General features: G+C 47.9%; 1 protein-coding gene across 7 annotated transcripts; it reads left to right on the top strand.

Moving 5' to 3' along the window:
- The first annotated feature begins 1,489 nt into the window (after positions 1 to 1,489).
- On the top strand, positions 1,490 to 24,017 carry Hdac6 (histone deacetylase 6). 7 transcript variants are annotated; one of them, XM_020172586.2, is made up of 29 exons: positions 1,490 to 1,635; positions 2,351 to 2,473; positions 2,556 to 2,684; positions 2,816 to 2,904; positions 4,774 to 4,858; positions 4,952 to 4,992; positions 5,641 to 5,737; positions 5,880 to 5,977; positions 7,169 to 7,273; positions 7,369 to 7,437; positions 14,373 to 14,499; positions 14,597 to 14,662; positions 14,756 to 14,815; positions 14,894 to 14,983; positions 15,646 to 15,752; positions 15,838 to 15,905; positions 16,144 to 16,306; positions 16,395 to 16,523; positions 16,716 to 16,884; positions 17,134 to 17,267; positions 17,842 to 17,910; positions 18,033 to 18,225; positions 19,645 to 19,794; positions 21,337 to 21,511; positions 21,626 to 22,347; positions 22,755 to 22,874; positions 23,002 to 23,148; positions 23,244 to 23,372; positions 23,579 to 24,017. In XM_020172586.2, exons 1-29 carry the CDS (start codon positions 1,540 to 1,542, stop codon positions 23,645 to 23,647), a joined length of 3,819 nt encoding a protein of 1,272 aa, XP_020028175.1. In that variant the 5' UTR covers positions 1,490 to 1,539; the 3' UTR covers positions 23,648 to 24,017. The 7 variants fall into 7 exon arrangements, with proteins under 7 accessions (XP_020028175.1, XP_020028174.1, XP_073919227.1 ...); XM_020172585.2 differs by having other exon boundaries at positions 1,491 to 1,635; positions 16,141 to 16,306; XM_074063126.1 differs by lacking the exon at positions 1,490 to 1,635 and adding an exon at positions 1,699 to 1,763 and having other exon boundaries at positions 16,141 to 16,306.
- The last annotated feature ends 335 nt before the right edge of the window (positions 24,018 to 24,352 follow it).

The following is a 24,352-nucleotide window of genomic DNA, read 5'->3' as shown; positions in this document are numbered from 1 at the left end:
GGTAAGGCCCTGAGTTCAGACCCCAGTATGACAAAAAAAAAAAAACCCAAAACCAAAAAACAAAAGAATGACTGGACACAGTAGTGCACACCTGTTGTCCCAGTTACTTGGAAGGCTGAGGCAGGAGGATCACTTGAAGCCCAGAAGTTCAAGGCCAGCTTGGGCAATGCAGTGAGACTCCATCTTGGAAAAAAGAAAGAAAAAGAATATTCCACAGGGAATATATGTGGCCTGCAAAACTGGCCCTTTATAAGGTTTGCTGACCCCTGCTCTAGAGGAACCTCTCTTCTGACTGTACAGAAAAATGACCCTTGACCCATACATGACTCCTTAGTGTATTATGTTGCAAGTATTGAAACCCCAAAATGTTTCTCAGTGTGTATCATCATGTATGTTTTCTTTGGTGTGTGTAGATCTAAAGGTCTTTAGGTAGGAAAAGTGTGCAAGGGAAGAGGAGGCTGCAACTGGCGATTTCAAGAGGGTCAGAGAGCCTGGCTACTGGGCGGTGGGGCTGTCAATCTGTTAGTCAGTGATGCAGAACCCCAGACCGCTTATCTCTGTGGCCCCAGCCTTCAGCTGGGTAGGAAATGGTGGAGAATGAGAGAGGGAGATTAGGACGGCAAACCGGCCTCCTGTGCGGCTGACATTTAGACACAGGGTGGGAGTCGCAGGAAGGGGGCCATGGGGCCAATTCCCCTTGTCCTCCCACCCGCCAGCTGCACGCACATGCTTCGCTTCCTACTACAGCGTAGAAACAGGTTACCCGGTGGAGGTGGCAGGTAGGGGAACTGCCGCCACCCACGAGAACCTCCCCTCCAGGTCCATTCTAGCCCCGGGTACTATTATCACAACTTTCTCATATGAGGAAACCGAGCACAGAGCTGTTCTGTAACTTGCCCACGGTCACATGGCTAAGTCCTGTAACCTCAGTTTCCTTATCTGCAAAGCAGCTTTAATAATGGGAACTACACAAAACTGTGGCTTTCAACAATGTCTGTCACTTAACAATACTTGCTAACAGTAATCATTACTGGCCCCCACTAAGACTCCTTCCACGCCACTCGAGTGTTAACAGCTAACATTCCGTGAGTGGTTCTCGTGTATCTCTCTCCAGTGAATAGTAACTCAGAATATTCTCAAAATTTATCATCATGACCACTGCCATTTTGACTGCCACCAACCATAGTACTGCGTCAACCTCACCCAGCCCAGCCACTAGCCCGCCCACGCTACGCCATCGCCACGCGCCGCTCAGTAAACTCCAAGAAGAGAAGACGCCCCTTCTTGACGTTCTAGCTTCCTTGCTTGTTCTCGAATCACCGCACGGCACAGCTGGTTGACATCTCTAGGGCTCCTAAAGTGACTCGATAGTGACGGAGGGAGGGGGAGGGGAGAGCGTGAACCCAAGCTCAGTCTCCAGGCAGTGACGCACGCTTTGCGCAGGCGCAGTACGACTCGCTTCGCTCTCCGACGCGCGGCCGGTCGACACGATCCGGTCTGTGGGCTGGTCCTGGGCGGGCCATAGGAACACTCGACCCAATGGAAAAGAGGGCATCCGGTGCCCGAGGCCCCACAGGTCGCCGGGAATTTGGCGGTGCGAACCAAGGGCGGAGTTTGAGAAAAGGGCTGCGCTCAGTAAGTGATGACTGAATGATTGGTTAGCGTCAACGGCTGGGCGGGAACTGGGCGGAGAATGACGAGAGACGGCCCGGGACTGGCTGAGGGGGCTTGGTGAAACGTTATGGATCTGATCTGGGCAAGGGGTGGGGTCTGAGGAAAGGAAAGGGGCAGTCCCCTGAGGAACTGGGCTTGTTGAAAGGCTAGGAGCGGGGTCTGAGGGAGTGGAAGGTACCGGTCCGGCCCGATAAGGGGTGGAGTTGAGTGAATCGTTAAGGGTGGAGTCGAGGCCGGCGCTGGGTCTGATTGAGTGAAAGGGTGGGTGATTATCCTGGGAGATAGGCCCGAAAGGGCAGGTTTGTGAAAGGATGCGGTCTGGGCGAGGTTTAGAGAAATTAAAGGGTGTGGGAATGAAGCTTAGTAGAGAGAAAGGGGCGGTGATTGGCTGGAAAGGACAGTCCCTAGACGATCTGGATTGAGCCTGGGGTTAATTGCTTACTGAAAGGGCAAGACCGCGGGGAAAAGAATCCTGTAAAAGAGGCGGAACCGGCGGGACCAGGTGGAATGGACACCTCAGTGGCCGGAGATGGCCTTGAGGGGCGGGGTTTAGAGGCACTGGGGTTGAGACCGTAAAGGATGGAGTCTAGTTTAGGGGGCGGGGCCCGGAAAGGGACGGGGATGTGGGGTCCTCAGGGCACTTCAGCCACCTCACAGCCAACTGCACCCCCGCCAGAGCCGCGGCAGAGCTGCAGCCTCCCCAGCCATGACCTCCACCGGCCAGGATTCCACCACTACCAGACATCGTAAGAGTAGACACAACCCCCAGTCGCCCTCTCACGACTTGAGCATTACCTCGGTGAGGCCCCAGACCTGCCCTGCTGGGGAGGGAAAGCAAGCCAGCCGTGTCCTGTACTCTGATCCTTCTCTCTGATTGGCAGAAACGAAGTGTTAAGAAGGGTGCTGCACCCCGCTCCACTCCCAATCTAGCAGAAATAAAGAAGAAAGGCAAGATGAAGAAGCTGAGCCAAAAAGTCGAAGAAGACCTAATCGTGGGGCTGCAAGGGCTGGTGAGAGAGGCCTGGCCTCTATATGGCCTCCTGTAACAATCAAAATCCAACCTTCCCCACCCTGAACAGTGGGAGATGTTACCTCTGATTCAGGCCCCGAATGGATCTGTGTCTCTTTTTTTTCCCTGCAGGATCTGAACCCTGAGGTCAAGATAGTGACGGGCACTGGCCTTGTGTTTGATGAGCAGCTAAATGAATTCTACTGTCTCTGGGATGACAGGTGAGGTTGGGTCCTTCAGGCTGTCCCCAAACTAAGAAAATACATTGGGGGATACCCAGCTAGAATGAATCCTTTTGTTTGTGGGTGGTTTTGAACTCAGGGCTTCATGCTTGCTAGGCAGGTGATCTACCACTTGAGCCACTCCACCAGCCCAAGAATGAATCCTTTTCTTACACCAGCCTGGAGACTGGAAGCTGGTGATTTAGGGAGGATGGGGCCCATTCTTGAAAGGTTCTCAGTCAACAAACATTTATTGAGTGCCTATTGTGTGCCAGGAGTTGGTGATATAAATGTGTTGAACAAAACAGAAAGGTCCCTTCTCCTGGAGCTGATTGCTGAGTAGGAGGGGAGATCAGTAGCCAACAGCAGTATAGAGTGTTTAATGAAGATGGAATAAGACCAGGGTATTTAGGAGTGCTTAATAGAGGTAGTATCTGTCCAAGTTCCCAGAGCCTGCTTTGAGGAAAGGACATTTGTGCTGAAACAGAAGGATTACATTTCTCATCCACTCTACTTTTCAAAAGAATCAGCCAATTCTTTTGGCTCTATGTTTGAAATATATTCAGTATCTGACTTCTCCTCATTGGTCCCTGCTTCCAGCCTCCACACAGCAGTCTAAAAAATCTGTATGACATGACATTCCCTTTCTTAAAATACTTCAAGGGCAGGCCATTGCTTTCAAGGTAAAGTCTGAATTCTACATTCTGGCCTCTAAGGTTCCACGTGATCTGGCTGCACATCACCTTTGTGACCTCATCAGTCAATCCTCCCCCCTCATTCACTTCACTTCACCCATACTGGTCCCCTCGCTGTTCTTCCAGTATGTCAGGTAGCCTCTCGCTTTGGGTCTTCACCCTTGGCTGGTCCCTTTTCCAATGTTCACATCTCGATAAGACTCAGAGAGACTCTCTCAGAGCCAGTTAGCCTGGCTGTTACTCCCCCGCCACCTGATCTTAGCGATTTTCCTCGTCCCTGCCATTGTTTGTTAATCATTATTCTCATGTGGTTACTGATTTAGTAACCGCCTCTCCGATCCCAACCCAAGACGGCCAATGATTGCAAAAGACTCATTTGTGGGGCTCATATTTACCCTCTGTCAAGGAGCTAGGGGTACAACAGTAAACAAAACAAACTAAACTCTTGCTTTCAGGAGAAAAGGAAGACAAATAAATAAGAAGTAAACAATATAGTGTGTTAAAGTCAGGAGTGCTGTGGGGAAGAACTAAGGCAGAGTAAAAAAAAGTTCTGTATTTTTAATACAATAGTCAGGGAAAGTATCACTGACTTTTGAGCAGGGATCTGAAGGAGGTAAGGGAGTGAGCCATGGAGCTATCTGGGAGAAGAGTGTTCTAGACCAGGGAAGACAGCTAGAATGAAGTCCTGGGGGCTGGTTGAAGGGTATGTGGTGCAGTTGAGGACCAGAGAGACCAGTGCAGATGAAGCAGAGAATAAGGGGGCAAGTGGTAGGAGGTGGGGTCAGAATGATGATGGGGGCACATTGTTTAGGGCCTTCTGGGCATGAATGGGGAAGACTTTGACTTTTCCTAGGAATAGGATGAGAGCCATGAAAATAATTCAAATAGTGGAGTGATGTGATCTGATTAGGATTTTAACTTCTATCTGGTTGCTGTATGCAGAAAGGACTGTTGGGGGAGTGAGAGCAAAAGCGGGGAGGCCTAGGAGGAGATGATGTGACAGCCCAGGCTAGAGGTTCTGGTGGCAGCAGTAGTGGTGAGGAGGAGAGTGTCTGACTCCAGAAGTGACGGGATAAGGATCATGCCACAGCTATAGAAGGGTGGATGGGGAAATGTGGCAAGAGCAGATGCAGTGCTCAGACATGTCCCCATGTCTGTGTTTATGACTCCCCAGCTTCCCTGAAAGCCCTGAGCGACTCCATGCCATCAAGGAGCAGCTGATCCAGGAGAGTCTTCTCGATCGCTGTGTGTGCTTTCAGGTGAGTGCTCCAACCAATACTGGGTGGAGGGCAGAGAGCTGCCAGGACCTTGGCACAGCCTACTTCAGCTCTTTATTCCTCATTTCTCCTCAGGCCCGGTTCGCAGAAAAGGAGGAGCTGATGTTGGTTCACAGGTGATGGCTTGGGAGCCTGGTAGGACAGGGAGGAGGCTGCTCTAGACCAACCAGGGCAGATTGAATGCTTTGGGAAGGAATGTCATGAACTCTGTGGCCAGCCTTGGACAAGTCACTGAGCCTCTCTGAGTCTGTGTCATTGCTAGGAAACATAAGTTCCTCAGGAGGGCTTAATGTATGTATGTCAGGTGCTTTGAAGGGGACCTGACATATCATCAGGTCATGATGAACTATTGTTATTATAATCTGGTTGTATAAACAGGTGGTGAATGTGTGGGCAGCGTGATCAGGGGGTCCCCAGGGGGCTGGAAGAACCCAGAGTAAGAGACCTGGTGCAGTATGGCTCACGAAAAGCTAGCTTGGAAGAGGGGTATCTGAGCTAAGCTCTGTGAGGAGAAAAGTAGTGAGTGCAATGAAGAGAAGGGCTGAGGGAAGGAAGGAGCTGGGACAGTCTGATCAAAGGCCTGGAAGTAGGATTTGGGGAGGCTAGAACAGGGAACAAAGGATATTACTGGAGGTGATGAGGTGAGCTAGGGAAGAAGCAAGGACTGTGTCCTATATGCCATTTCCCCAGGTTGACCAGAGGGCTGGTTCAAGGAGGGCTCAGGGGACCAGTCCCTGAATCTCATTCCCTATTTGTAACCCCAGCCTAGAGTACATTGATCTGATGGAGATGACCCAGTACATGAATGAGGGAGAACTCCGCGTACTGGCAAGCACCTATGATTCAGTTTATCTGCATCCGGTATGGATGAGAACCATGGGGTCAGGGAATGGTAGCAATTCTGGGATTCCCCATTCCCATGCCCACCCACACTGGGGGAAGAAGTTGAGTGGATAGGACAGTTCTTTCTCTCACTCCCTCTTTGGTTCCCTATTGTCTCCAGAACTCATACTCCTGTGCCTGCCTGGCCTCAGGCTCTGTTCTCAGGCTGGTAGATGCCGTCCTGGGAGCTGAGATTCGAAATGGCATGGCTATCATCAGGTAGGACACTACAGCATTTTGACTTCTTACATTTAAAAAAAAGGCTTTCCCCCAAGTGTACTATCTGCATATGGTTCAAGAGTCAAAAGGCACAAAAAAGAATATACAATAAAAAGTCTCTCCTACCCTTATTGCCCAGATATTTGCTTCCTCTCCCAGGAGATAGTCATTGTATCCAGCAACTCCTATGTTTTCTCATGGATAGAGTTATTCAAGGAACAACAATCATATTTCATTGATTCTGAGGTGTACATTTTTCCATATCTGGAACATCTTGAAATTGAAATACATTTAAACACAGTGACATCTCAGAATTTAATCAGTAACATATTCTGTGTTGTGGTTGGCATGTAAAATCATGGAACATCTTGTCACAGCTGGCTTCCTAGACTTAATGAAATGCAGAAGATAGGGCCTTTGTCCTCCTTCCCCCACCTCTTTTTTTTCTTGCCGTTCTAGAGATGGAACTCAGGGTCTTACACATGCTAGGCAAATGCTCTACCACTGAGCTACACCCCCAGCCTCCAACTTTTAAAATCACCAATGGTAGTAAGCATGTGACATACTCCCTTCTAGAACATGCATTTTTCATGTATTTGCCTTAGAAAGCTTTCTCTAACAGTGTGTAGGTTAGACCTCAGTAGCTGCCATTGTACAAATGCACTTTAAGTTAACCACTCCCTTACTGATGGGCTTTTTGGTTCTCCCCAATCATTTGCTGCTTCAAACAAATGCCACAGCAAATATGGTGGTACATTTATAAACATGTTATTTCACTTTTTTGTTATATAGGTTGTGGGCTAAGTCCCTGCAGCTGAATGACTGGGTATGAGAATGTATGCATGGCTTAACCTTTTTGTTTGTTTGTTTGCTTGTTTCTTTTTTTTTTTTTTTTGAGACAGGGTCTCACTGTGTAGCACAGACTGGCCTAGAACTCTCAATCCTGCCTCAGCGTCCCGAATGCTGGGATTTCTGGTGTGCACCACCATGCCCAGCGAGTGCATGAATAATTTAGAGAAGGAGAGATAGATTGGGGGTGGTGAGGGTTCAAGGGCCCCAGTTACTCAGGTCCTGGAAGATTTGTGACATCAGCACTGGAGAAATTGGTGGTCTAGAATTAGGGAGCAGGGGAGAGTCATCTCTGTAGAGGAGGAGGACCCCCAAATCTTCGGCCTTCCCTATCCTGCACAGGCCTCCTGGACACCATGCCCAGCACAGTCTTATGGATGGGTATTGCATGTTCAACCATGTGGCTGTGGCTGCCCGCTATGCTCAAAAGAAACACCGCATTCAGAGGTTAGTGCCAGAGAGTGGATGTGATGGGGTGGCGTGGTGTGGGATAGCCTGGTCTGGGCTCTTCCTCCAGAAAACCCTCTTTTTCTCCTGCTCAGAGTCCTTATTGTGGATTGGGATGTACACCACGGTCAAGGAACACAGTTCACCTTCGACCAGGACCCCAGGTACATCCTAAGTTCCACCCTAGGTGCTAAACTCCCAATCACCCCTAACACCACCCTTCCAGACCCAGACACAGGAGCTGGGAAGGAGAGAAAGGCATTCACATACACTGGGCCTTCCTGGGACCAGAATCTGTGCTGCTTCCTGTATGTCTACTGTCTCCAACTTTCACTCCGAGGTGGGACTGTTAGGCTACTATTTTATACATGGGGGGGCCTGAACCTGACAGGGTAAGTAAAAGAGATGGCATTTGACCCACAAATATTTGGAAATCTTTTTCACCAATTTACCCTTGAGCTGGAGTGGACCTCAAATTATTACTTTATTTTTTTCTGATTATGACAGTACTGCAAAGTATTTGTTTAAAAATTTAATAGGGTAAGGATGTAGCTCAGTGGTAGAGCATGTGCTTAGCACATGTGAGGCCCTGGGTTTCATTTCCAGCACTAAGAATAATAAACAGGACAGAAATGTGTAAAGGGGAGTCTCTTAGAATTCCCATCACCTCAAAAATAAATTGACAGTTTAGGTCTTATCTTTACAAATATTTTATAGATGTATAATTATTCATTATTATCATTATTTTTAATAACATACTACCTAATGGGATAATCCTCCACATGTTCTTTTTTTAAGGAATTTTTAAATGATTTTATTAGCATATCATAGTTGTATGGGGGATACATTATGATGTTTACATATGTGCTTACAATATATCTTAGATTTACCCCTCCATCATTCTCCCTGTTCCCCCCTCCCACTCCACACCCCGCTTAGAATTTCAATGGGTTTCATTCTTTTTTTCATATATGGATACAAAATACATCCACCATATTTACTCTCATTCCCCTTTCCTTATGCCCTTCCTCCAACCTTTTCTGGTACCCACCCCCAGAAAAGATTTATTTTTCCCTCCTGCCCTTTATTTGTTTTTTGATTAAGTGTATGTTGATAGTCCAAGGGGGTTTCACCTTGGTACTTCAGGGCTGTATATATTGTTCCACATGTTCTTTGGCCACTTGCCGTTTTCACGTAACAGCATATTGGGAACACTTCTACATGTTAGTATTGCTAAAAGCAGCTCGTTTTTTCTTTTGGTGGCACTGGGGTTTGAACTCAGGGCCTCACACTTGCTAGGCAGGTGCTCTACCACTTGAGCCACTCCACCCACCAGCTCTTTTTTTAGTGATGCATTTTTTCAAGATAGGGTCTGGCTTTGACCTGCAGTCTTCCTGATCTCTGTCTCCCAAGTAGCTAGGATTACGTGTGAGCCACCAGTGCCTGGCGCATCTCATTCTTCATAAGGGCTGTAGAGTATTCCATTGTATGGTTGTACCTCTAGTCATTTAATCCTAGGATACTTATGATACTTACAATTCGACTACGATAATCTTATAAATATATAATTTTACATTTCTTCAATTATATCTATAGGATGAATTTCTAATAATGGATTTCTGGGTCTGATGGGTCAGTATGCTTTAAGGTTTGGTATATACTGCCAGACTTTCCACCCCAGAAGGGTACTAGTTTACCCTTCCCACAGAAAGTGATTGAGCAAGTCCTTATCAGTAGGGGACATTACTAAGTAATAGTTGTTTTATCTAGCCTTCTATCCAAATGAGTACATAGGATCCACGTTTTCTTCCAGAGATCTTGAATTCCCATGACCCTTTGTCCAATCTAGGTTGTTTTCTAGACATTGATGTATTATTTTCCATCATTCAGTGTTGCTGAGTGTCTTTTTTTTTTTCTTTTTGGTGATACTGGGGTTTGAACTCAGGGCCTTGAGCTTGCTAGGCAGGCACTCTACCACTTGAGCTATTCCGCTAGCCCTTTTTTGTATTGGGTATTTTCGAGATAGGGTCTCTCAAACTATTTGCCCAGGGCTGGGTTCAACCATGATCCTCCTGATCTCTGCCTCCTGAGTAGCTAGGATTACAGGCGCCCAGATCCTAACAGGTGTCTTTTCATTTCTTTCTGAGTAATCTGTTTTGTTTTCTGCAAGGTATTCAGTTCTTCTCTCTATCCCCTTTGTTCTGAACTTTCACCCTGAACCATGAAGACTTAAGCCTTTCTTCAGTCCTTGGAAGTTTTCTTCTATTATATTTTTTGTTGTTATTTCTGTGGTATTGGAGCTTGAACTCCGGGCTTTCCTAACAAATGCTCTACCACTTGAGTCATAGCCTAGCCCCTCTTGCTTTAGTTATTTTTATTTATTTACTTACTTACTTTTTGGTGGGACTGGAGTTTGAACTCAGGGCTTTCCAGCTTTAATTATTTTTCAGATAGGGTCTTGAGCTTTTGACAGGTGCTGGCCTAAGGTGCTCCTCCTACCTCTGCCTGCCTCCCATGGTAGCTGACAGGCATGTATCACTATGCTCTATGGGAACCTTCACTTCTGGGGTAGCTGAGATTACAGGTGCTCACCACCACACCTGGAGCTATTAGATCTTTAATAATTTCTTCTACTGTTTTCTCTGTTCTAGGACTCTTTCTAGTATTCAGATATTAGACCTCCTACGTTGATCTTATGTGGCTTATTTTTTTGTTGTTGTTTTGTTTTTGTGGCTTATTTTTTGTCTCATGTTTTCTGTCTATTTTTCCTTTTGCCATATGTCCTAATAGGTTGCCTCAACATTATCTGCAAGCCCTTCTGCTGAATTATGTACTTAGACATTCTTTTTATTTTGAGACAGGGTCTCACTATGTAGCCTATGCTAGTCTTAAACTTGTAATCCTCCTGCCTCAGCCTCCTAAGTGCTCAACTTATAGGTGTGTGCTACCACACCTGGCTTAAGCATTTTTTTATGTTTTAACAAATTCATCAGAAGGGACTAGGGATGTAGTTCAGTGAGTTCAATCCTCAATTCAAACAATGAAAAAAATAGATGTATTAGAGGCTATAGATATTACTTTTGTGGATATATTATTGACTATGTTCATATATATGAAGAATTGTGAATATATTCAATACAATTCCTTATGAATAAGAATATATAATTGAGCTGGACATTGCTGGCTCATGTCTGTAATCCTAGCTACTTGGGAGGCTGAGATCAGGAGGATCACAGTTTGAGGCCAGCCCAGGCAAATAGTTTTCAAGACCCCATCTCCAAAATAACCAGAGCAAAATGGACTGGAGGTGTGGCTTAAGTGGTAAAGTGCCTGCTTTGCATGAATGGTTTGAGTTCAAAACCCAGTCCCACCAAAAAAAAAATGTATAAATGAAAAAAATCTATCCATCCCTTCAATGTCACAATTCTTTTCATCTCAGATCTCTCAGTCTCTTAACTCCAGTGGCAGGGAAACATATCGGCAGTCCTTAAGAGGTTATTGTGAAGACAATAAAGATAGTTAAACTAAAGCCAAGTAGTTTATAAGAAACAAGTAAAGCCGGGCTCCGGTGGCTCACGCCTGTAATCCTAGCTACTCAGGAGGCAGAGATCAGGAGGATCACGGTTCAAAGCCAGCCTGGGCAAATAGTTCGAGAGACCCTGTCTCAAAAAACCTTTCACAAAGGGCTGGGGATATAGTTCAGTGGTTTAGTGTTTGCCTCGCATGCATGAGGCCCTGAGTTCAATCCTCAGTACCACAAAAAAAAAAAAAAAAAACCTTTCACAAAAAAGGGCTGGTGGAGTGGCTCAAAGTAGAGGTCCTGAGTTCAAGCTCTAGTACCACAAAAAAAGTTAAAAAAAAAAGAATAGTTTGGGGCTGGAGGTGTGACTCAAGTGGTAGAACGCCTGTGTTGCAAGCATGAAGCCCTGAGTTCAAACCCCAGTGCTGCAAAAAAAAAAAAAAAAAAAAGCACAGAAATAGTAAATTTGGTGAACTGGTCATTCAGTGCATAAGCTAGTCAGAATTGATTTTGTGGATCTATGTTTGACTTCTCCAGAAGGGAATCCTCATGTCATCTTGAGTCCCATCCCTACCTGCTCAGCATGGGAAAGGGCTGCTTGGGGCCAGTCTACTTTCCACAGATTTGTTGGAGTCTCTTGCTATCTGTCATCCTTTCTCCTATTGTGTCTTTCTGGATTGATACTTGTTTAAAATTCCTTTACTGGCTCTGAGTATAGCTCAGTGGTAGAATGTGTATGTGCTTCGTACACTTCCATTCTCAGCACCAATAGATATTTATTGTCTTTTTTTATTTGTTTTTGAAACTAGTTTTTTTTAACATTTTTATTAGTGTATGATGATTATACAGAGAGTTTTGTTGTGACATTTCCATATATGCATATGATGTACCAGGTTTGGTTCATCTCCTCCATTATCCTCTTCCCCTCTACTTTTTTAAATTTTATTTATTTATTTATTTATTTATTGGCAATACTGGGGTTTGAACATGACCTGTTTTACATCATTCTTGTCCTTCATCTTTTAAGTGTCTGTTCATTGTTCAGTGAGTTGTTGTTGTTGTTGTTTTTGTTTGTTTGTGGTACTGGGGCTTGAACTCAGGGCCTACACCTTGAGCCACTCCACCAGCCCCTTTTTAGTGATGGATTTTGTTTAGATAGGGTCTTGTGAACTATTGCCCTGGCTGGCTTCAAACTGCAAACCTCCTGACCTCTGCCTTCTGAGTAGCTAGGATTACAGATGTGAGCCACTGGCACCCAGCTTCTGTGAGGTTTTGCATTGGTATTTTACCTGTAATTTTTGTTGTTGTTGAGACGGGATCTCACTATATAGCTCAGGCTGGCCTTGAACTCCTCTCCATCCTCTTGTCTCTGCCTCCCAGGTGTTGGGATTATAGTGGTTGTCGCCATGCCCAGCACTGTTACTGTCTTTTGACTGGGATGACAGGAGGCTAAGGAATTAAATCTGTGCCATCAACCCACCATTCCACTTGAAGTCGGTTGAACTTATTTTATATTCCCCTTCTAGGCTGGGTGTGTAGCTCAGTGGTGCAATGCTTATCTACCATGTACAAGGCCCTGGATTCAATTCCCAGAGCCACAAAAAGTAAAACCAAAATCCTCTTCTGTTTCTTTTATAAACCTAGTTTCCTCAGGCACTAGTTTTCCCATTTGTTGGTTCTGGTAGCTGTCTTGTGGCATTGGCTTTCTTCAAATCTTTACTTATTCCTTTCTTCACCTGAGGATAATTTTTTTATCCCTCTGTGTATTTCTTTTCCTCTAATCATTACCTTATTAAATGTTTAGATGGAATATTTGTCAGTGTCAGAAATCAAAGAATCACCCTCCACCCACTCAAGACTGGAACTTTTGTGGGGGTTTCATTCCCTGATTCCAAGATATTTTTCCTCAATTTTGAGAATCTTTTTATATTCATTGTATTAAATTTCTAAGCTATACTACCAACATTTATGAAGATGTCACTCTTAAGTTTATCTAGATTCATGGCTTACCACTATTTTTTTTTTTTGGTGGGACTAGGGTTTGTACTTGCAAAGCAGGCGCTCTACCGCTTGAGCCACACCTCCAGTCCATTTTGCTCTGGTTATTTTGGAGGTAGGGTCTCATGAACTATTTGCCAGGGCTGGCCATGAACCGCGATCTTCCTGATCTCACCTTCCAAGTAGCTAGGATTACAGCAGTGAACCACCCTGCTAGCTTACCACTATTACTTGCACTTCCCTAAAAAGGGGGAAGTGCTCCCTTATATCCTTCCTGGGTCCAGGTAGAGAGTGGATGAACAGATAGATGGAGACAGGGTGGTCAGATAGATGATAGAGTCTTTATTTTTTTCCCCAGTCAGAATTAAGCCTCTTCCCCCACGCCTTGTTGTGCTTTCAGTAGGAACCTGTACATGGCTTTTCAACTGGAACCTGTACATTGTCTTTCCAGTATCTATTTTGCATGTTGGTCCCTCTCAGCCCTGTGACTACTGATTTTCTCACCTATAAAGCAGAAGTAGTAAGCCGGGTGCTGGTGGCTCATGCCTGTAATCCTAGCTACTCAGGAGACAGAGATCAGGAGGATCTCGGTTCAAAGCCAGCCCCAGCAAACAGTTCCTGAGACTCTATCTCAAAACAAACCCATCACAAATAAAGGGCTGGCAGAGTGGCTCAAGGTGTAGGCCCTGAGTTCAAACCCAAATACTGCAAAAAAAAAAAAGTAATAGGGGTGGCCTATAAGGCACTGGGGAAAAGGGACTGCCCTCACTGACCTCCTGGTAACCCAAGACAACACCCCCCCACACACACTGCAGCTCCACACACAGAACGAAGTCCCACCCCTCATTATTCCTGGCCTCTGGGTCTCTCCACTTCCTTCTGTAAGCTCCACAGCCTGGCCTGAGGCTCTTTTCAGCCTTGGCTTTCTTTTCCAAGGCCCCCATGGGCCTCTAATGTTACAGGGTTTATCCTGCTCCTCTTACCTTGGCCACAGGGGAGGTAGTAGGCAGATAAGATCAGGGTCTCCCACAGAGTCAGGATCCCCCTGGAGCTGGGGTAGACCCAATACCTCTTCGGATCTTAGCCCTGAGTCTGAAATTGGGTGGACACCAAGGAAGCAGTGATATTTGCTGATGGAGGGGTTCTGGTGGGAGACCAAATGTATAAGTGGGATAATGAATAAGTAAATGAAAGAATTAATGAATGAGAAGATGAATAAATTGGTGACTGATAGAAGGGTAAATTAATGGAAAAAAATGGATGTACAAATTAAGAATTGGCAGAGAAGGACTGGAGGAGTGGTTCAAGTGTAGAGTGCCTGCCTAGCAAACACAAGGCCTTGAGTTCAAACCCCAGTGCCACAAAAAAAAAAGTCAGTGAGGAAATAATTAAAGAGAGAATGAAAGAGTGGTTGAATGGAGAAAGGAGAGGTTGAGTACACAGGCACTTATGGGTTGGAAATATCTTAGGCTTGACTCTCTTCTCCAGCTTCCTCACCTGTATTTTTTCTATGCTTGGGATTGAACCCAGGGCCTTGTACATGGTAGGCAATCTCTCACTTTTTCTTTTCTCTGCCCCCAGTGTCCTCTATTTCTCTATCCACCGCTATGAGCAGGGTCGATTCTGGCCCCACCTTAAGGCCTCTAACTGGTCTGCCACAGGTTTTGGTCAAGGCCAAGGATACACCATCAATGTGCCTTGGAACCAGGTCAGTGTCTGCCCACCCAAAGTGATGCCCAGCTCTACCCTTCTGCTGGCTCAGGGAAGGTGGCTGACTATTCTCCATTATGCCTCTATACTTGCAGGTGGGGATGCGGGATGCCGACTACATTGCTGCTTTCCTGCATATCTTGCTGCCAGTTGCCTTTGAGGTCCTGGGGATCCAGGGAATATTGGGGTGAGGGGCAACATTGAAGGATGGCCCGTGAAGGCAGGTGATCTCACATAGTCTATTCCCTCCTTAGTTCCAGCCTCAGCTGGTCCTAGTAGCTGCTGGATTTGATGCCCTCCAAGGGGACCCCAAGGTAAGGAAAGCTTCCTAGGGTTGCAGATGGGCAAAAGGGGCTGGCACTGAACCAGGCTCACTGTCTATGTCCTCTCAGGGTGAGATGGCTGCCACTCCAGCAGGGTTTGCCCAGCTAACCCACCTACTCATGGGTTTGGCAGGAGGCAAGCTGATTCTGTCTCTAGAGGTGAGTGACTCACCTTCATTTCACCCCGTAGATCCTAGAGGGTTTAAGAACAGAGCTTTTGCTGGGTGCCAGTGGCTCATGCCTGTAATCTTACCTACTTGGGAGACTGAGATTGCCAGGCCAGCCCTGGCAAATGTTCATGAGACCCCCATCTCCAAAATAACTACAGCAAAATGGGCTGAAGGTATGGCTCAAGTGGTAGAGCGCCTGCTTTGCAAGTGTGAAGCCCTGAGTTCAAACCCCAGTCCTACCAAAACAAAAAACAAAAAAAACAGAGTTTTTGGGCTGGGAGCACGGCTCAGTAGCAAAGCACTTGCCTAACATACTTGAGGCCCTGGGTTTCATCTCCAGCATTGCAAAATCAAACAAATAAAACTCAGATCTTTCAAGTACACCAGGAGTTCCTGGCCCCACATTTCCACCTACGAGTTGGACAATCTTGCATAGGTCATGTCACAATTCTTTGTGCCTCTACTTTCCTCAATGAAATGAGCAAAATGATCATTCACCTCACGTCATTGTCCAGTGAATTATGGGAAGGCACCCTCTAAATTCCTTCTTGCTTGACATATACTACGTACCCTAGGATTTTAAGTATTCTTTCCTGGTAATGTGGTAACGTCTGGTCCTCTCCTCACCCCCTTCACAATTCCTTCCCCCAGGGTGGCTACAACCTTCACTCCCTTGCTAAAGGTGTCAGTGCATCACTCCACACCCTTTTGGGAGACCCTTGCCCCATGCTGGAGTCCCCTGGTGTGCCCTGTCGAAGGTGAGCCTGGGTAGAGGAGAAAGGGGGGGCCCTTACTGTTCACTTGGGAACTATTTCATTGAATTTCTTCCTCCCCTTCCCTCAGTGCCCAGACTTCACTCTCCTGTACTCTGGAAGCCCTAGAACCCTTCTGGGGAATCCTTGTGAGATCAGGTAGGAGGTGGGAGGTGGGCTTGATGGGGGCTGCGCATGGAATGAGCTCTGGAGGAACACTCTTCCAGATACCCCTCTTACTCTCTTGGACCGCACTGGTGGGGGAGGGCCGGACACTCTCTCTCACTGGGCCTAGGTTTCAGGCGTCCCACACCTTTCTGTTTGGGTCACATTTTTCCCAGAGAGTAAGGGGAATCCAGATTGGGAATATATAATAAGTGACCTCCTCTTGCAGTAGACACTCCAGAGGAGGACGGCGAGGAGGAAGACACTGTGGAGGAGACCGAGGAAGGACCCTGGGAAGCCTCTGCGCTACCAGTCTTGACATGGCCAGTGCTGCAGCATCGCACTGGTCTGGTCTATGACCAAAGAATGATGAGTCACTGCAACCTATGGGACAAGTATGCAGTTGGTGGGCTGGGATAAGTGGTGGAGGTCTGCTCCCTACAGACGCTAAGCCCCTACCTCTGCTTCTCCCCGCACTGATAGCCATCACCCCGAGACACCTCAGCGTATCTTGCGGATCATGTGCCACCTGGAGGAGCTGGGCCTTGCCGCTCACTGCCTCATCCTGCCTGTGCGGGCTGCCACAGATGCCGAGCTGCTCACCTGCCACAGGTCAGGCCCTGTGCCAGGGGTAGGCGGGCTGCAGACTATGATCAGGCTTTGGGCCTTTGGAGCCTGGGGCTCCCCTCTAATGTGGGTGGAACTGCTGCAGACCCAAAGGGACCCAAGTTCTTGTCTCAGCGGGAGTCCAGGAAGGGGACAGAACCACCTCCTTGTCTAGTGTGTGCTTTTCTGTGCCTCCAGTGCTGAGTATGTGGAGCGTATCCGGGCCACAGAGAAGATGAAGACCCGGGAGTTGCACCGCGAAGGTGCCAACTTTGACTCCATCTACCTCTGTCCCAGCACCTTCACCTGTGCGCAGCTGGCTGCGGGCGCTGCCTGCCGCCTGGTGGAAGCTGTGCTCTCAGGAGAGGTGTGTCCTTTTGGGGTGGCATGGGGCTGGGAAGAGGAGGTGCTGGCGGAATAGAGAGAGAAGGCCACCTGCCACTTACACTGAGAGAGTTGAGCAGGACTGAAGGAAAGGATCAATGGGAGGGTTCCTGATCACTGGGAGGGGGAGGGTACCTCCCCAAGCAGCTGGTGTATTGGCGGGGAACAGAGTAAAAAGGGGAGAGCCAGTATGAGGGCTAGGGGTCCAGTCTTACTCCTCGCTCCTCTCCAGGTTTTGAACGGTATTGCAGTGGTGCGCCCCCCAGGACACCATGCTGAGCATGCTGCTGCTTGCGGTTTCTGCTTTTTCAACTCTGTGGCTGTGGCTGCTCGCCATGCTCAGACCATCAGTGGGCGTGCCCTGAGGTAAGGGCTCCCTGGAGATCCCTCCCCACAAACCTGATCCTTACAGGGACCTGGACACTCCCCTTCCCAGTGCTTACTCAGCAGGCCCATAGCACAGCCCCCAGGACTTCCCCAGAAACAAGCAAGGGACTACTCACCTAGCACCTCCCCAGTAAAGCAGGGTCCTGTCAGTGCCTACTCTGCTAAGACCCCACTTATAAACCAGGATCCCGGGTCCAAACCAAGCATTCTTGACCCCTCACAGTCATTCCAACAGAACCAAGGCCCAGACCCCCAGTGCTCACTCCAAAAGATCCAGGGTCCAGCACATGACACTTAACCACCCAGGCCTCTAGCCCAGTTCCCAAGTCATTCCCTAGAAGGGCCTAAGGCCCAGCCAGGAGCACTTGCTCAGGCCCATAGTGAAGGAACCCAGGGCCAGGCCTTCATCCTTACACTGATGACCAGTGCTTTCCTAAGAGACCCAGGGTCCTGCTACCCAGCAACAAATGCCTCTGCGACCCCAGACGTCTAGCCCTAGCCCTCTCCCAGGAGGCAAGTATCCCAGGTTTTTAAGGCTCTCTCCCCTCCCCAGGATCCTGATTGTGGATTGGGACGTCCATCACGGCAATGGAACTCAGCACATATTTGAGGATGACCCCAGGTGAGGGTCTGGGGCTAGGAGCAAGGGTATGGTCAGGGAGGGGGCTGAGCTATGCCACAGAGAGGTGCTGGGAATCCTTAACCAGCCATGGCCCTCTTCCCTTCCCATTCTGTCCTTGGTAGTGTGCTATATGTATCCCTGCACCGATATGACCGTGGCACCTTCTTCCCCATGGGGGATGAGGGTGCCAGCAGCCAGATAGGCCGGGCAGAGGGCACCGGCTTCACTGTCAATGTACCCTGGAATGGACCCCGCGTGGGTGATGCTGACTACCTGGCTGCCTGGCATCGTCTTGTGCTTCCTATTGCCTATGAGGTAAGTCTCAGGTTAGTATATGACACACCTGTGAAGGTGGTGGCACAGGCCTGCCTCCTCAGCATGTGTGTCTGACTGCCGGGTGATGGATCATATGAGACAGCCTATGGATGGCTATAGCAATGGCTTTTGGGGAAGAGGTGGCTTTGATGATCTTGTGTGTCTGTCTGACTATGCACATGTGGCTGCATGTGAGTGTTTTCTCTCTGATATGCATGTGATAACCATCTGTGGTGTTTCTGTGTAAGGGTTTCTTGGATGTGTAGGGGTGGCTTTTGTGGCCTGGCTGGATCTGTGTCTGCCATCATGAGTGCCTGACTGGGTGTGAGAGTGACACTGTCTCTGTAGAACTGTGTGTGCAAGGGAGGCACGGGATTGGGTACATGTGTGACACTGCACAGGTAATCTCCCTTTGTGTGATAGGTGTGATATTGTATGTCACTGCATGCTGCTATCTTTTGTGACAGCTTATGTGAGATGCTCTGAATGTGGGAGGCTTTGTAGGTCTACTATCTCTGTGTCTATCTGTCCTGGCTATTTGTATATGTGTCTTTCTGGCTTGGGGTTAGCCTGGTTGGAAATGAGTTGGTGGGCCAACTGCATGTGCATAAGTGACTCAGTGAGGGCACACATGTGCACACCACTGTGAACATGGACATGGGTGTGTTGTGTACCTTTATATCTGCATGCATCTGGTTACACACTGATGGCCAGGACCACCTTGTGTTTGTGTGACTATGTGCAAGTGACCATGACCTGTGGGCATAACAATGTGTATGATCATTGTAACTGTGGTGATAGCATGCATATGCTTGTGATTGTGCGGGGCTGGCTGGGGATTATTGCCCCTCTGGAAACTGAGTGTGTGTGTGCATGACTAGTGTGGATGTGCAGTTCCGCCTGTGTGGGACTATCTGATTGTGTAGGGGTATGTGACCATCTTCTCTGTGTGTGGCACTTGCATTATCACATATTCTGTGATGGTACTGTGTGTATAAAAACCTATATCATGTTCATTTGTGTCCCATGTTTGACCCTAGGTATGTGTGTATAAGAGAGGACATGTCACTGTCTCTCCAATTCTCATGTCACCACCTCTTGACATCTTAGTCTCTGTGACTCAGCTCTGTCTCACAACTCTTATCTCATGTCCCCTTCTGTCCATTTGTAGTCTCTCCACATCTCTAAATCTGTGCCTGGTGTGTTCATGTCTCTGGCAGTCTGTATCCAAGTCTCTTGTTTCTTGTATTTCCCTGTCTCCCACTCTTTATTTTCAGGTCTCTGGTCTGGCCTCTCTCAGTCTCCAGGTCCCAAGACTCCATTCCTTGGACTTGCACTTCATTTGACCTTGTCCCATCACTTACTGCCTACCCAAACCCTCCCCCTCATGCCCATGTGTCTCTTCTCTTCCTGCCTCAGTTTAACCCAGAACTGGTACTGGTCTCAGCTGGCTTTGACGCTGCACGAGGGGACCCGCTAGGAGGTTGCCAGGTGTCACCTGAGGGTTATGCCCACCTCACCCACCTGCTGATGGGCCTTGCCAATGGTCACATTATCCTTATCCTAGAGGTAACTCTCTCGGTCCCTCTTTCCACAATGGAAGGGCAGTTTGCAAGAGTTAGCTGTGTTACTCAGGGCAGGTTCCTCAAATCCCCTTTGAATACAGAGCCACCTGGGATTGTTGGCACCTGCTGGGCATTAATAGGATAATAACAATAATATAAAGAGCTTTAATTGAGCCTTTACTATGTGCAAAATACTCTTCTTAGCACTTTGTTTACTTGATAAAGCAGCCCTGTGAAGTACGGTTTGCTTACCTGATCTTTTTCCTCTCTTAAGATCAGGGGAACTGAGCCAGGCATCAGTGGCTTACGCCTGTAATCCTAGCTACTCAGGCAAAGATCAGGAGGATCACGATTTGAAGCCAACCAGGCAAATAGTTTGTAAGACCCTGTCTCGAAAAAAAACCCACCACAAAAATGGGCTGGCAGAGTGGCTCAAGGTATAGGCCTTGAGTTCAAGCCCCAGTACCACACACACACACACACACAGATCAGGGGAAGAGGCACAAAGTGGGGTAGTGACTAGCCTGAGGCCACACATTTAATAATGGCAGAGTTGGGGCTTGAACCAAGGCTTGAACTTGCTTCTAACAAGTTCATAGACAAATAAAATTCCCTGACCTTTTATAAGTGACTTAGTGTCCTTGCTCCTGTGCTAGGGTTTCCTGATCTGTAAGGTGGGGCTGACTAACCATGGCAGAGTGCCTTTATGGTAAACACTATAAAATGCTGTGTCTTCTTACTGTTATGCATTGATCAGACATTCACTTAACACTCCCAGCCAACTTCTGTGCTGTTATTTTCACTATTTTACAGATGAGGAAAGTCAGTCACAGAGAAATTAACTGGCTTGCAAAAAGTCTGACCTAGAACTGCTTGTGGCAGGCCAGAGTGGTGGTTAAGAATGTGGATAGCCCGTGTTCAAACCCCAGCACTGCCTCTTCAATGGCTGTAACTCAGACAAGTCACCTAACCACTCTGAGCCTTGGTTTCCCTATGTATAAAAGGAGTAGTAATTAGGGTATATTAAAAATGTATAAGATAGGGGATTATTTGGAGAGAAAATAACAGTTGTTTCTATACTAGGTCAGGCCAGAGCCTTCTGTATGGGTTCACAGTGCCCATCTTTTACAGGTCTGGTCAGAGTATTATGTGATGTGAGGCCAGGGAGTCCTAGACCTTGTGAAGACAGATTTCTGTATGGTGTGAAGGCAGGTTCATGTACAGATTGAGCAGCTGTGGTTGTGAGGATTAAATGAGTTAGTGCACATCAAATACTTAAAAAAGGGTGTGACACACAGCAAATGCTTAATAAATGTCAGCTATTACTAATGCGATCGTCAGTGCACTTGCAAATAGTTTACCATGCAGTAAGTGCTGCCCATCTCACAAATGTGGGCTCCACTCATTTGTTCCTCATGCTACCTTCCACTCCAGACTCAGGGTCCTGAAGCAGGGAGGAGGTAGAATTGGGGTGGCAGGACCTCTGACCATCCAAATTCCTGATGACCCCCCACTATACCTTTCTCTTCCCTTTTCCTTACCCAAGGGTGGCTACAACCTGACATCTATCTCAGAGTCCATGGCTGCCTGCACCCACTCCCTCCTTGGAGACCCGCCACCACTACTGCCCTTGCTGCGGCCTCCGCAACCAGGGGCCTTGGCTTCAATCACTGAGACCATCCAAGTTCATCGCAGATACTGGCGCAGTTTGCGGGTCATGAGTGAGTGGATGGGAGAAATTGGGGACAATAAAGGGACTCAGGGAGTGGGGGAAGGGATTAGAAGCAAGGAAAGGGACAGCACTCACACACAAGGATCTCCCTCCATGGTTTCAGAGGTAGAAGACAAGGAGACATCTTCCGCTTCTAAGCCCGTCACCAAGAAGGCATCCCATCCAACCAATCCTAAATTGGCTAAAGGGGTGACCATGCCAGAAGGGAAGATTCTGAGAGCAGGCATGAAGAAGGCTACCTCAACATTACCTGCAAAAGAGTCTACTCCAGGACAGACTAAATCAAAGACAGCTAATGTAGCCACACTCACTCAGGACCAGTGCTTAGAGAGAGCCACTGGGGGAGCTAAACTAGACCAGACCACCTCAGAGGAGACTGTGGAAAGAGCCACAGTGGACCAAACCACCTCAGAAGAGTCTGTGGGAGGAGCCACAGTGGGTCAGGCCACCACAGAGGAGTCTGTGGGAGAAGCCACAGTGGACCAGGCCACCACAGAGGAGTCTGTGGAAGAAGCTGCAGTGGAGCAGGCCACCACAGAGGAGACTGTGGAAGGAGCTACAGGGGACGAGGCCACTTCAGTGGAGTCTGTGAGAGGAGCCAGAGTGGACCAGGTCAACTCAGAAGCAGCCACAGGGGAAGTCATGCTGGACCAGACCACTTCAGAGGAGACTGCAGGAGAAAGTGAGGTGATTCAAACTCCTCTAGCCTCAAACACAGACAAGCAGACTCCAGCAGCCTCACCTGTGCGGGGAGCCACAGCCCAGTCATCCCCCTGTCAGCTGATTGGGAGTCACAGGATTTTGGAACTAGGCAATGAAACTCAGGTATGGTCCTCCACACCTGGAGAGAGGGAAGGAAGGGTAAGAATTAGGCTTCTCGATAGACATAGTGGTACATGTCTGTAATCCGAGCTACTTGGGAGATGGAGATTGGGAGGGACTGTTAGTGGCCAGACTGGGCAAAAAAGTTAGCAAGACCCCCTGGGTGTGGTGGCATACACTATGCAGGAAGCGTTAAGTAGGAGGATCTTGGTCCAGGCTACTAACCCCCCCCCCAACACACACACACAAAAACAAGAAATCCTATCTGAAAAATAACTAAAGCAAAGAGGGCTGTGTGGCTCAAGTGGTAGAGCACCTGCCTCACAAGCATGAGGGCTAGAGTTCAAACCCCAGTACCACACACAAAAACAATTTGATTTCTCAGGTATATGTTTTCCTTCTGTGTTCAGGAGACCCTAGAGTCTCAGACCCTAGGAGAAGAGGGCTTACTAGGAGAGGCAGCTGGAGGTCAGGACACTGACTGCTCAGTGCTGATGCAAGACTTTGGGGAACTTGGTGACAGTGATGAGGTAAGCTCAGGAAGAGACTGGGTTATGGCTTCTTTCTCTTACCCGTTCATGCCTCCAAGCAGAAGAATGTTATGTATAGTGGAGAGATGGGGTCCCCATCTTACTCAGGTTCACCTACCTACCCTAGGACATATTTTATGCTGTGACACCACTGTCCTGGTGTCCCCATTTGGGGGCAGTATGCCCCATACCTGAAGAAGGCCTGGACACAGCTCAGCCTTGTGAACGCTGCGGAACATTTGAGGAGAACTGGTTGTGTTTATCTTGCTATAAGGTATGGAGCAGAGAAAGGGAATGGGGTGGAGGTTGGCCCAGCAGTAAACCTCAGGGTGGTGCTGAGCCCCACTGACGCTTACTCCCCCATCTCAGATCTACTGTAGTCGCTACGTCAGTGCTCATATGGTGTGCCACTTTGAAGCCTCTAGACACCCACTGGTCCTCAGCTGTGTGGACCTGTCTGCCTGGTGTTACATCTGTCAGGCCTATGTCCACCACCAGGTGAGTGTGGGCAGATCCTTTAGCACACTCACCACCCCCCGTCTATGCACACATCCCTTCTGTGATTGGGTATTTAGCATGGTGTGGGGCTGTGGAGTAGTCTAGGAGATGGAGTGGCTGGGGGCTGGAGTGGGGAATGCCTCCTCCTGGCTGAGGTACAGTTATCTTCATTCCTCTCATCTGCCTTGTTCTTGCTTCCTCCTCAGGACATCCTGCATGTGAAGAATGTTGTCCACCAGATCAAGTTTGGGGAGGACATTCCTCAACCACACTAAATCTCAGAACATGCTCCCTCTTCTCTACCTTCGGAAGCCCAAGAGAGACCATCCTTAGTTCTTAGTTCCTTGAAACCTGTACCTTGGATGAGGGTGGTTTCTCACTCTGGCCCACCCTGAATATCCTTTGCAAGTCACCCACGGGTGCTTATTTAAGTGTAAATACATTTAAGTGGACTAGAATGATCAGTTGTGCATCTGCCCCTGCCCACTGCCTGCTTAAGGTACAACAATACTCCACCCAGAAAGAAAGTGAGGCGATTCAGTGGCCCCATGAGGGGGGCTGAATTACAAGGATAACATTGGAGAGGGGAGACAACTAGTAGTTATGGTGGGGTTGCATATTTAATAAAACTAAAGTTGTTACAAATCCTGGAGAAAGCCTTTTAACTTTGAGTACTTTGAGAACCCTGCATCTCCAGCTAGCAGGGCTAATGAGTAACTGTCGGGAGAGGGTCTTCATGAAATCAACCTCTGTCCATTCATTGCCTTAAAAATCTAACTGAAAATAGAACATGACTGGCTCTACTGGAGATTCTCCACTGGAGAATCCATGAGGAAATGAGTGCCTGGCTTATAAATGGCCTCACAGGCAGCCCAGCCATGCCCTAGGCTGAGAAGACAAGAGAATTATCAGGAGCATCCTTACCAGGCCCCCATTTCCCCATCTGTCTCATTGGCTTGATCCCAATAGGTGGGGATGTT

The sequence above is a fragment of the Castor canadensis genome, chromosome X (genome assembly GCF_047511655.1).
Source record: "Castor canadensis chromosome X, mCasCan1.hap1v2, whole genome shotgun sequence".
Classification (NCBI taxonomy): Eukaryota; Metazoa; Chordata; class Mammalia; order Rodentia; family Castoridae; genus Castor; species Castor canadensis.
The sequence above is the reverse complement of the archived record's forward strand: the minus strand, read 5'-3'. Positions and strand labels throughout refer to the sequence as shown.